At 41.8% G+C, this 11,168-nt stretch overlaps 1 protein-coding gene and 1 long non-coding RNA gene across 3 annotated transcripts; one reads left to right on the forward strand and one right to left on the reverse strand.

The window, feature by feature from the left end:
* Positions 1-249: 249 nt before the first annotated feature.
* LOC121575442 (WD repeat-containing protein 82) lies at positions 250-3,763 on the reverse strand. Its single transcript, XM_041888571.2, has 9 exons — positions 3,455-3,763; positions 2,983-3,083; positions 2,533-2,599; positions 2,347-2,446; positions 2,098-2,214; positions 1,769-1,924; positions 1,357-1,426; positions 941-1,083; positions 250-807 (listed from the first exon to the last, which is right to left on the reverse strand). Exons 1-9 carry the CDS (start codon positions 3,613-3,615, stop codon positions 778-780), a joined length of 945 nt encoding a protein of 314 aa, XP_041744505.1. The 5' UTR covers positions 3,616-3,763; the 3' UTR covers positions 250-777.
* Positions 3,764-3,893: 130 nt separating this feature from the next.
* Positions 3,894-8,675, forward strand: LOC121575459. 2 transcript variants are annotated; one of them, XR_006002324.1, is made up of 4 exons: positions 3,894-5,371; positions 5,582-6,276; positions 7,314-7,375; positions 7,502-8,675. It is a non-coding gene; the product is annotated as an uncharacterized LOC121575459 (long non-coding RNA). The 2 variants fall into 2 exon arrangements; XR_006002323.1 differs by having other exon boundaries at positions 3,894-6,276.
* The last annotated feature ends 2,493 nt before the right edge of the window (positions 8,676-11,168 follow it).

An 11,168-nucleotide genomic window follows, 5' to 3' on the forward strand; every position in this document is an offset into this window, starting at 1 on the left:
TCCGGGTTAGGGGAGGGTTTGGCCAGCCGGGATTTCCTTGTCCCCTTGTGGCGGGCCGGGTGTCTGCAAGCTGACTCTAGACACAGGTGGTGAGAGAAAGACGAGTGTGTACCTGTGAGGTTACCTGTGACGGTATCATCCATAATTCAGTAAGCTGTGAGTACACAGTCCAAGGTTCTATGCACTTTCTACCACAGACACACAGTTCGTTTTCACCATTGAAAAACATCAGTTTAAGTACATAAAACGTAGATGTTAAAACATTTTAATACTTTCTGAATAAACAGTACAAAATAATTGAATTCCCAATAAAATAAAACATGTATCCGCAGTTAAAATGCATACTTGATTGGAGTTGTCAATGTATTAAAAAGTTAAAAGGTCATAATTGTCTACTAATTAACACATTGTGGCACTTTGCTCATAAATATATAAAAACAAGTGTTTGTCAGTAGTACACCACAGGTATTCTCTACTCTTATAAAAACTTTTCAACAAGCACCTGTCACAGTGGACAATAACTACTGTCTCCCACAGCTCTAGTGATCCCCTCATGTAACCTTCCCCATTTGGCAAATAAATCAGTTTATAGAGTGACAGTTCTCCTCATGGATAATCAACAGTGGAATCCCTTTCACCAATGCCTTAATATGCCTACAATTTCATTTGGAGCCGTTAAGAGTCCATAGTGTCTCTGCATACTCAGAGCAACATGAAAGGAGAAAGGCATCCTGGGTAATGATGATGACAGTTTGTCTCTGTGGCCCCACCCCTTTATCAGTCTCCTACACAGGGAAGCCAGAACGCCTGCAAAGAGAGAGACAGAGAGAGTGGGGTAGATTTTGGCAGGGGCAAATTAGAGACAATGTATGTGTGTCTAAGCATGGTTGTGTGGGTGTGTTTAGGCTGATGAAAGTGTGTGTGTGTGTATGTATCTCACCATATTGGAGCAGGCGCTGGCAAATGTCATGTATTTAGGGTTAAACTGCAGTGTGTTGATTGGTCCTGAATGCTTCCCGTCCAGAACCGCTATCTTCATCCCACTCTCTGTACTCCACACATGGACCCTCCCATCCTCTGAACCTGGGGCATAAAGGACAACATGAGGGTTAGGTGGTTATGGATGATGGATTGGGGGAGAAAAGTTTGACAAACATATGGACTGATTGGCAGAGTAATAATATCAGTTAATAGGGTCAAATGGCTAATTGATTTGGGTGACTCTGGAATTGGCTTGAGCGCTTCAGAGCTGAAATTGTGTTGAGTTGTTCTGACATTAGTGGATCAGGGAGGGCTGGGTAAGACAGCCTAGTTTGCTAACTTCTAATGTTGGGACTTGGGAGGTGTCGGGCTCACCAATCATAACAAAGTCTGAGTCTGGGGTGAAGCAGGCCTCCAATGAAATGCCTTTACTGTTGTTGTAGCCCTACAGAACACACAGGGGAGACACGTTTGATTCAGCCAGTCAGATAATAAATAACTATATTTACTAGACACAGTACATGCAGTAAGCTATGCACATCACAGCAGGCTGCTGAGGGGAGAACGGCTCATAATATTGGCCGGAACGGAGCAAATGGAATGGCATCAAACACCTGGAAATCATGTATTTGATACCATTCCACCTATTCCGCTCCAGCCATTACCACATGCCCGTTCTCCCCAATTAAGGTGCTACCAACCTCCTGTGATGTGCATACTCGTAGATATGTGTGTGAAGAATGTTCACTTCAGGTCTATCAGTGCAGTGTGGTAACGGTTCTCTCACTGAGAAAGTGTGCAGCACGGATCCATTGAAGGCGTCTAGGACGCGAATAGCACCCCCGTTGGTAGAGATGAGAATCTGCTTCCCGTCCCTGCTGAACTTCAGTCCAGTCCACTCACAGACGCGGCTAAACTGAGTCTCAAAGGAGGCGAAGGGGCCCTAAACACAAGTAAACAACAAATTGACCTCACCACAGGAACTCACACTGACGTCGATCATCATACACATTTTCTAACGGTAAACCACACACACACACATACATAATCAACAAATACGATATCACATATTATATTACAAACACTAATACATTTCAAACACATTTTCAATGTTACCTTGTCAAAGGAGCGGAGGTCATACAGTTTAATCGCCTCAGAGTCGACCCCAGCAGCGAATATCAGGCCCTCGGGATCAAAGGAGCAAACAGGCTTCCCCAAAGGATTAGTAAGACCCTAAGACAAACAAACACACATTTCAAAACCTGTTACATTATATAAAATACATTGATGATATGTGTCTTTTCCCAAGCTCATCGAAAGGGCACAGTCAAAGAATTGTGGCTTCTAAAGGCTGCTCTTACTCACCTGACAGTTTGGAGAGCGCAGGTCCCAGAGTCGTATGGTCATATCCAATGAACCCGAGATGAACGTGTCATCCACCGGTGACATGGAGAGAGCAACAACCCTGACAACATCCACACAGTGTGTAATCAATGTTAGTGTCCAAACAACCATTAACTGTATATGAATCCCTCAAAAGTGTTGTCTCACCTATCAGTGTGCCCAGGGAAGTAGCGGATGTACTTGTTGTCAGTGAGAGACAGGTATCGGATGGTATCTGGATGAGTCACAGAGACGAGGACATGAGTGAGGTCATACTTTCGTAAAACTGACACACACGTGTTTGATTCAACAATTTTGTGGAAGCAGCCCATCATGTTGTTTTTAGCACCTTTGCGCCCCACTTTATAAGATATAGGGAAAACACTGCACACACAAACATACTCTATGTTGGCTTGACCTCTTTGTTTATTAGGCTGTGTTTACACAGGCAGGCCAATTCTGATCTTCATTTCACTCGTTGGTATTTTGACCAATCAGATCAGCTCAGAAAAATATCTGATGTGATTGGTCAAAAGACCAATTAGTGGCAAAAAGATCAGAATTGGGCTGCCTGTGTAAACGCAGCCTTTGAGCTGTTCCACTTCCAGAAATTCTTACCATCTAGTTTGTTGGAGCTGTAGACCACTGTGTTGGCATCCCCGTGTGTATACCGGATAAGGTCTACTCCGTACTTCTTACTGTACAGGGTCCGTATGGGTCTGAAGTGGGGTGAGGACAACACAGTACAGAAAAGCTTCGTTTGATTCTCTCTCATTCACAGTAACGTATAATGCCAAAGTTGTACATGATGTGGTGATGTAATGCATGGTATTTCGGTTTTCTTCAAATTAAATAATCTTCATTCTATGCCAACTATTTTTATTTATACTGTAAAGTATTATTAACCATGCCTTGATGGACACAATTTTTTGCCCACTTGAACAATCAACCTCGATGTGGGACTAGAGCTCGGGGATGTTCCCAAACAACAGGCCCCACACAGAGAACATTTGTCTTCTAGCCTGTTTTGTACACTTGTAGATTATGGCATGCAAACTGCAGTTGATGAAACAAGATTAATTATGCTCACTTTCCTTCCTGACAGTCATATAAAACAATGGAGTCGTCGTCGCTACTAGATATTGCACTCTCGCCGTTCGAGCTGTAGTCCACACAGTTGACTTTCTGCGAATTCTCCCGGAATGTCCTAGCAACCCTAAAACTTCGCAACACACTGTCCGTAATCTTCATCTCGGCAGCCGCCGAATTTGGACATCAATCAATGTGTTTTTTTTATCACTCTTTAGGCGAGGACAGAATGGTTTGCTGACATCTCAGCAAAATGTATTGACAAATCGGAATTAGCAAACTGGCACATTGAATGTCGGGCCATGTGTGGTATGTCGTGAACAACATTAGCGTGAGCAACAATAGTGGACTCGGCGGTTTGACTTCAAAATAAAAGTCCCCCATTAAATCTGCTGAAAACATAAACATAGTGGAATCATGCCACAATTGGACTAGATAATACTAAACAAGTTTGGAATGTGTTATATAAATTCAACAAACGTCAATTATGAGTTAATTTCCCACAGTTAAATCTAGCAATAAGAGCTACAATGCTAATATTTGTGTAAACTCTTCACAGTTGTGTTCTGTGGGTGTCAAGATCCATAGGTAAGGCTGTACATTGTAATATGAACGTTCGACACGTACATGAGGTGAATTCCCACAGTTAAAGTCCCGCAATAAGTCCTACGACGCTAATATTTGTGAAACTCAGTACATATAAGTATGCCCCAATGCAATTCTGAAGTCTAATACATCCACAGTGCGATTTCAACTGATTTGTTCTTTTTTCAAATTAACAAATTATTGTATTTTGCTGAATTTATATAACAAATATTGCTTTATATAACAACATGCCATTTCTAACCTTGTTTAGAATTACCTAGTCTAATTGTGTCATGAGTCCACTATTTATATCCGTTTGCATGTTTCAATAGGATACTTTTATTTTGAAGGCGAACCACCGATTCCACTATTGTTGCTCACGCTAATGTTGTTCATGACACACGTGTGCACAATGACTGAATATAATGTTCCCTTCCCACCAATACTATTCCCAAACGATTAGCCTCAACTCCCAAATAACTATGCATTGTGAAAGTATTTGCGTAGCCTATCCGCACAATGCATAGCTGAGACTGGATATCCATTCAGCGGCAGCATTTATAACATTGTAGATTCATTCACGTCTTTGTGCGAATCTGAAAAAAGATAAGTCAATATACATCATTTCCGGTGTGAAGAAAACAATCACCACAATGGCGCAATCCAGTGTTTTTAGCTTCAGACACAAGTCGACATGAGATTTATAAAATATTTTAAAGTAGGCTAGTTGTCATAAACAACAGGAAGGGACGCTGGCTTGTAATAATGATGTTATAAGCACATGTCAAGTGCTAATTCGCTCAGGGAAAACGAGCAATATTTGTCACATATCGAGGTGAGCAGCAGCATCCTTGCTCACGAGGACACATGCTTCTGCCTCGAGACGAGAGGCACCAGCACCAGGGTCTGACTCTGATAAAGATACCAAATCTGAGAGCCATCGACCTTGCACGCAAAATTCGCCAGGAGAAACAGAAAGGAAAGGCAACTGGTGTGGGTCAGAAGAGACTGTCCCTTATCCTCGGTGCCAGTTGCCGCGTTCATATGCTAGTAGGAACTAGGAAACTTGGAAATGTCCTACTTGCTAAATGGTTGTAGTTCTACACGTGCCGCGTTCAACCAGTTAGCAAGTCGGAAATTTCGTAGTTCCGACTAGCATGTGAATGCGGCAAGTGTCCCCACTGCTAAAAGAGGGTCATCGAGCTGCGACAGTTCACTCAGCAGCTGAGTAATGTTCACCCCAACGTTCTGGCCAAGCACATTCACAGAGGTCTGATCCTTCCACATCCAGAGCTCGGTGTCATCAATAAGCCATATGGAGTTTCTGTTCAAGGTATTGGGTGTTGTAGCAATGTATTTACATGCCTATTACATTATGGTACATTAGGCTTATATGATCAAACACACAGTCAAGGATTATACAGTCAAGGATTATGTCATGAAAGAGATTGTTCATTTGAAAGTCACTTGTACAAAATACACCCTAATACCCTGAGCAGTGGTCAAATTCACTGTGATTTAAATCCAATAATCTTCCGCCTAGATGGGTCAAAGGACAAAAACAATATCATGGATGTCTTCCAGTCCTTGCCAAGGTGCTGGATGGCATGAGGGCTGGGTCCCACTCCCAGCTGCAAGTCTGCCTTGGATTGGACAAGGAGACAACAGGGACCCTCCTGCTGGCAAGGACTGAGGAAGCACTGGGCTATGTACAAAACCTCCACAAAAACAACCAAGTGGAGAGGAAATATTGGTGTGTGGATGTCTAATGTCTATGGGTGTTTAGAGATTTAGTTTAATATAAGGTTCCAGTCAGCACATCATTCACTTTTCAAAACCACCAATTGAGGGCAGCAACTGAGAATATGCCATAGAGTTATTGTAATGACCCTGCCATTGATAAGATATGATTGACATCCCTGTCATAGAGAGAGAAGTCACAGGGACAGTAGAGTGCACAACTCCTGTCATTTTTGTATTGGTGGCTTTCAGCAGATACTGAGATGTCCTTCAGATTTTGAAGTTGGCATCTGTTATAGAACCTGTATTTGTACATAATGTATTGTGTAATTGTATACACCTAACCGCCCATAACCCCTCTCATATGGGCCTGAGTCCTGTGTACAGGGTGAGTGACTAAAGTGCAGGCCAATCGGCAGGCCCAGGGGGCAGTGACCCAGTACCGTGTCCTGGACAGCAGTAACGGCTGCAGCCTTGTGGAGCTCCACCCCATCACAGGTAGCGACACTACTGAAGCAATTGACTCTGGTGTGGTTCCAAGTCGTCTGTTTTTGCAGAGCCCCCGCACATCCCAAAAGATTGCTATATAATATGACTGCAAAAAAGGTGACATGAAACCTGTCTTCATTAGTGAGGGGAAGTTCGGGTCTTTTTACTGACTGATCTTTTCGACTCGTTCAGTCAAAATAACTAATCTTTCGACTCATTTCGTTCATTTGAGTCAGTAATGCCCAGAGAACGCAGGACCTCCTACCGGCGAATGATGATTCTACAAACCCTCTCGTCCACATGTCGTTCACCATAAGGGGCTTATTGGAGCTGTAATTTGTAACTGAGACTTGTAAAAGTGTGCCTTAAACAATGTACATTTGTTGATTGCTAGGCATACAAATACGATTATTTCTCGGTACATTTGAAACGAGGTCTAGTTGTGGCCGCAACTGGACTAGATTGCGAGCGAGTCTTGGCGGAATGCATAGCTCGACTGCCTTGAGGGTGATGAGCGCAAACTGCAGCATCCCAAATGATTCATTCTCGAGTTCGTTGAGCAGAGGCGGTGTATATTTTGGTTCTACAAAGCTGTGTTCATCATAACATTCAATAATCAATTAACTGCATTAATTCTTGCACCATGTGAATTATCAGTTCGAAACTTGTAGCATGATCTATTTTGCCTGCGAGCATATATGACAGACAGTTGTTCGGAGCACGTCAACCGAGGAGCGCGTGTTAATCCTGTTGTAGAATTCATTGCGGCCAGCAGGTCAAACAAAAGACTAAAATGAACGAGTCAATCAGAAAATTGAATCATATCTCTCCAGTCAGTAAAAAGTCGTTCAAAAAGAATGAATCGTTCGCCAACTAAACATCTCTAGACTTCATGTTGTTGAGGGGTCTACTACACACATACCTCACATTAACCTAGGTCAAAGAAGACACAGTGTCCCTTTTAATAGTAGCACCATTTTTTAAAAACTACCTTGTGAACCAGCATAGCAACCTGTTCACTGTGTCTCTTCCATCCACTGGCATAGCTCTGGGATGTCATATCATTGGGGACCACAAATACTCCCACTGGACAAAACTTCCACCTCAGGTAAACACCACTTCACAATATAGATGCATTACAACAAGGTTGCCTAACCTTTAGACCTCTTTGGTACCAGTCAAGTTAACTTTAATGGCAGGCAATGATGGATTTTTTATTATTTTTTTACTTCAGAAACTGCGGGATGGTGTGTTACGGAGGCTGGGATTAGAACAAAGCAAGGCACGTCACCTTCCGCTCCACCTGCTCGCACATCAGCTGACACTGTCAGAGATATCACTGTGTCCTGCCCGCTGCTGAAGTAGTTCACCAGCACCCTGCGACAACTGCAGATCCCCATTCCAGATAAGAAAGAGGATGAACGGTGCATCAGTGGCTCCTATGCAGAGCAGACAGAATACAGAAGACTTTTGCTTCAGAAATATGAAGCGGCATCACTTCAAGTGACCCTTGACATTTACATTTTAGTCATTTAGCAGATGCTCTTATCCAGAGCGACTTACAGTTAGTGAGTGCATACATTTTCATACTGGCCCCCCGTGGGAATCGAACCCACAACCCTGGCGTTGCAAGCGCCATGCTCTACCAACTGAGCTACAAGGAGGCCTAATGGTTGTTCAAGTCCATACCTGGAATTATAAAATAGCATTTATATTGTAACAGTACTTTTCTGATTTCACATGCTAGGATCCTATTTGTTGTTCAATTCCCATAGGAAAGGCAACAGAGTTAGTTATTTGAAGACTAAACATTTCTCTTTTGTAGGTTCCTATGCAGACTTTTGCCTACCAGAGGATCTCACCTGAGAGAAAAGGGGGTGGCGGTTCAGATATCTCACTATTTCTTCGAATCAGTACTGAATAGTAGTCTGCTTAATTACCGGCACATGTCCCAGTCATGTGTGAATACTGCAGCATTTAACCTACTGCATTGTGAACACAACATCGGAGCTAAGACTTGACTGAAACTCTTAAAAAGGTACACCGTCTCTCAGTCATTCACAGTACAAAGGCACGTTTGAAAACACAGGCTTTCTTATTTAGCCTCCAATACCACTAGAATATCAATACATACAGGAGATAATAAATGCCAATAAAAAAAAAAGTTACAAAAAGTGAGCAGAGGTCCCATTAAATGTCTGTTGGTGTGTAATCCACTCTGCTCTTGGCTCCTGTCCTGTCTGGGACCTGAGAGCTTGGAGGACAGAGGCGCAGGAGGGTCCGCGTGAGGGCAAACATGTTAAAGGGGGTAAATGTCCACATACGCTCCCCTATGTATTTATTTGGACAGTGAAGCTAAAATGTGTACATTTGTCCCTATACTCCAGCATTTTGGATGACATCAAATGTTTCATATGAGGCGACAGTACAGAATGTCACCTTTTATTTGAAGGTATTTTCATATGTGACTCTACAAACTTGAATCCTGAATAATGAGGAGTGAAAGATCATACCCCTCAAAATAAATCATACCCCTCTTATTGGTCATTGTGAGAGGTTAGCATGTCTTGGGGGTATGATCTTTGTACCTAACTTTCTCACTCATTATTCACAATTCATTCATGATTATCCGTAATCATCCATCCATCCACATGAATGTAGAACGGTTCAGAAACATATTCAAAGCTTATTTACAATAAAAGTGCCTCCAAAATGTCGTAATACATTATTTACCATTCATTTCTATTGGGCACAACATAATCTGAAACGCAACCAAAACAAACTGCAAATGCATCCAACAAGTTTGTAGTCACATGATGTAGTCATTGCATCCTAGGAATGCGACCCAATACTACACTTTTGATTACTTTAATACACAAGTGAATTTGTCCAAATACTTATTACAACACCTTCAAATGGGGGTTTGGGGGGACTAGATACATAGTGCTTTCATTTCTAAACGGTAAAACATATGTATGAAAATACCCTCAAATTAAACATTATCTAAAATCCAAAATGCTGGAGTATAGAGCCAAGTTAAATGTTTTTGGTTTTTAGCATCATTGTCCAACTAAATACGTAGGGGAGTGCCTTCAGAAAGTATTCACACCCCATTACTTTTTCCACATTTTGTTGTGTTACAGCCCAAATTTAAAATTGATTAAATTGAGATTTGTCACTGGCCTAAACAAAATACCCTATAATGTCAAAGTAGAATTATGTTTTTATAAACTTTTACAAATTAAATATGAAAAGTCTTGAGTCAATAAGTATTCAACCCATTTGTTATGGCAAGCCTAAATAAGTTGAGGAGTAAAAACTTGCATAACAAGTCACAATAAGTTTCATGGACTGTGTGCAATAATAGTGTTTAACATGATTTTTGAAGGACTACCTCATCTCTGCACCCCAACCACACTTATCTGCAAGGTCCCTCAGTCGAACAGTGAATTTAAAGCACAGATTCAACCACAAAGACCAGGGAGGTTTTCCAATGCCTCACAATTAAGGGTATTAGTAGATGGTCCCAAAAAAAAAAAAAGCACATGGTGAAGTTTTTAAATTACACTTTGGATGGTGTATCAATACACCCAGTCAATACAAAGATACAGGCATCCTTCCTCACTCAGTTGCCAGAGAGGAAGGAAACCACTCAGGGATTTCACCATGAGGCCAATGGTGACTTTAAAACAGTTACACAGTTCAATGGCAGTGATAGGAGAAAACTGAGGATGGATCAACAACATTGTAGTTACTCCACAATACTAACCTAAATGACAGTGAAAATAAAAAAGCCTGTACAGAATACAAATATTCCAAAACAAGCATCCCGTTTGCAAAAAGGCACTAAAGTAATACTGCAAAAAATGTGGCAAAACAATTAACTTTTAGTCCTGAATACAAAGTGTTATGTTTGGGGCAAATCCAATAGAACACATTACTGATTACCACTCTCCATATTTTCAAGCACAGTGGTGGCTGCATCATGTTACGGGTATGCTTGTAATCGTTAAGGACTGGGGAGTTGTTCAGGATAAAAAAAGAAACGGAATGGAGCTAGGCAAAGGCAAAATCCTAGAGGAAAACCTGGTTCAGTATGCTTTCCACCAGACATTGGGAGATGAATTGTCCTTTCAGTAGGCCAATAACCTAAAACACAAGGCCACATCTACACTGGAGTAGCTTACCAAGAAGACAGTGAATGTTCCCGAATGTCCAAGTTACAGTTTTGACTTAAATCTACTTGCAAATCTATGGCAAGACCTGAAAATGGTTGTCTACCAATTTGACAGAGCTTGAAGAATTTTGAAAAGAATATGGACGAATGTTGCACAATCCAGGTGTGGAAATCTCTTAAAAAGACTTGAAGCCAATTTATGCTTGATCCGAAAATGTGGTTGGAGGCTTCGTATGGAGGGTGTGACGCAGTTGCGGAGCCTCCTGAGGAATGCAGAGGCCAAATCAAGCTCCGTACCGCATCGCAGTGCCCCTCTCAAATGTTGTAACAATGTGGAGGGCTCCGTATAGTTCCGCATTGACATGATTGATTTGACGGTAGGTGGGGGCGAGGTGTCCTGTATAAACACAAACTCACTTCCTTCACAACCGCTCTGCGAAGCGCAAAAAGTATGTTTGCTCTGACTTCTGCAGAGGCCGCATTGCAGTAAATGCTGTATGGCCATTGCAGTCGGCGGATTGACCATGCAGAGCCTTTTACCCAGAAAGACTCACAGCTGTAATCGATGCCAAAGGTGCTTCTACAAAGTATTGACTCAGGGGTGTGAATACTTATGTAAATTAGATATTTCATTTTCAATATATTTGGTAACATTTCTAAAAACATGTTTTCACTTTGTCATTATGGGGTAGTGTGTGTAGAAGGGTGAGATTTTTTATTTATT

This window comes from Coregonus clupeaformis, chromosome 10 (genome assembly GCF_020615455.1).
Source record: "Coregonus clupeaformis isolate EN_2021a chromosome 10, ASM2061545v1, whole genome shotgun sequence".
NCBI lineage: Eukaryota > Metazoa > Chordata > Actinopteri > Salmoniformes > Salmonidae > Coregonus > Coregonus clupeaformis.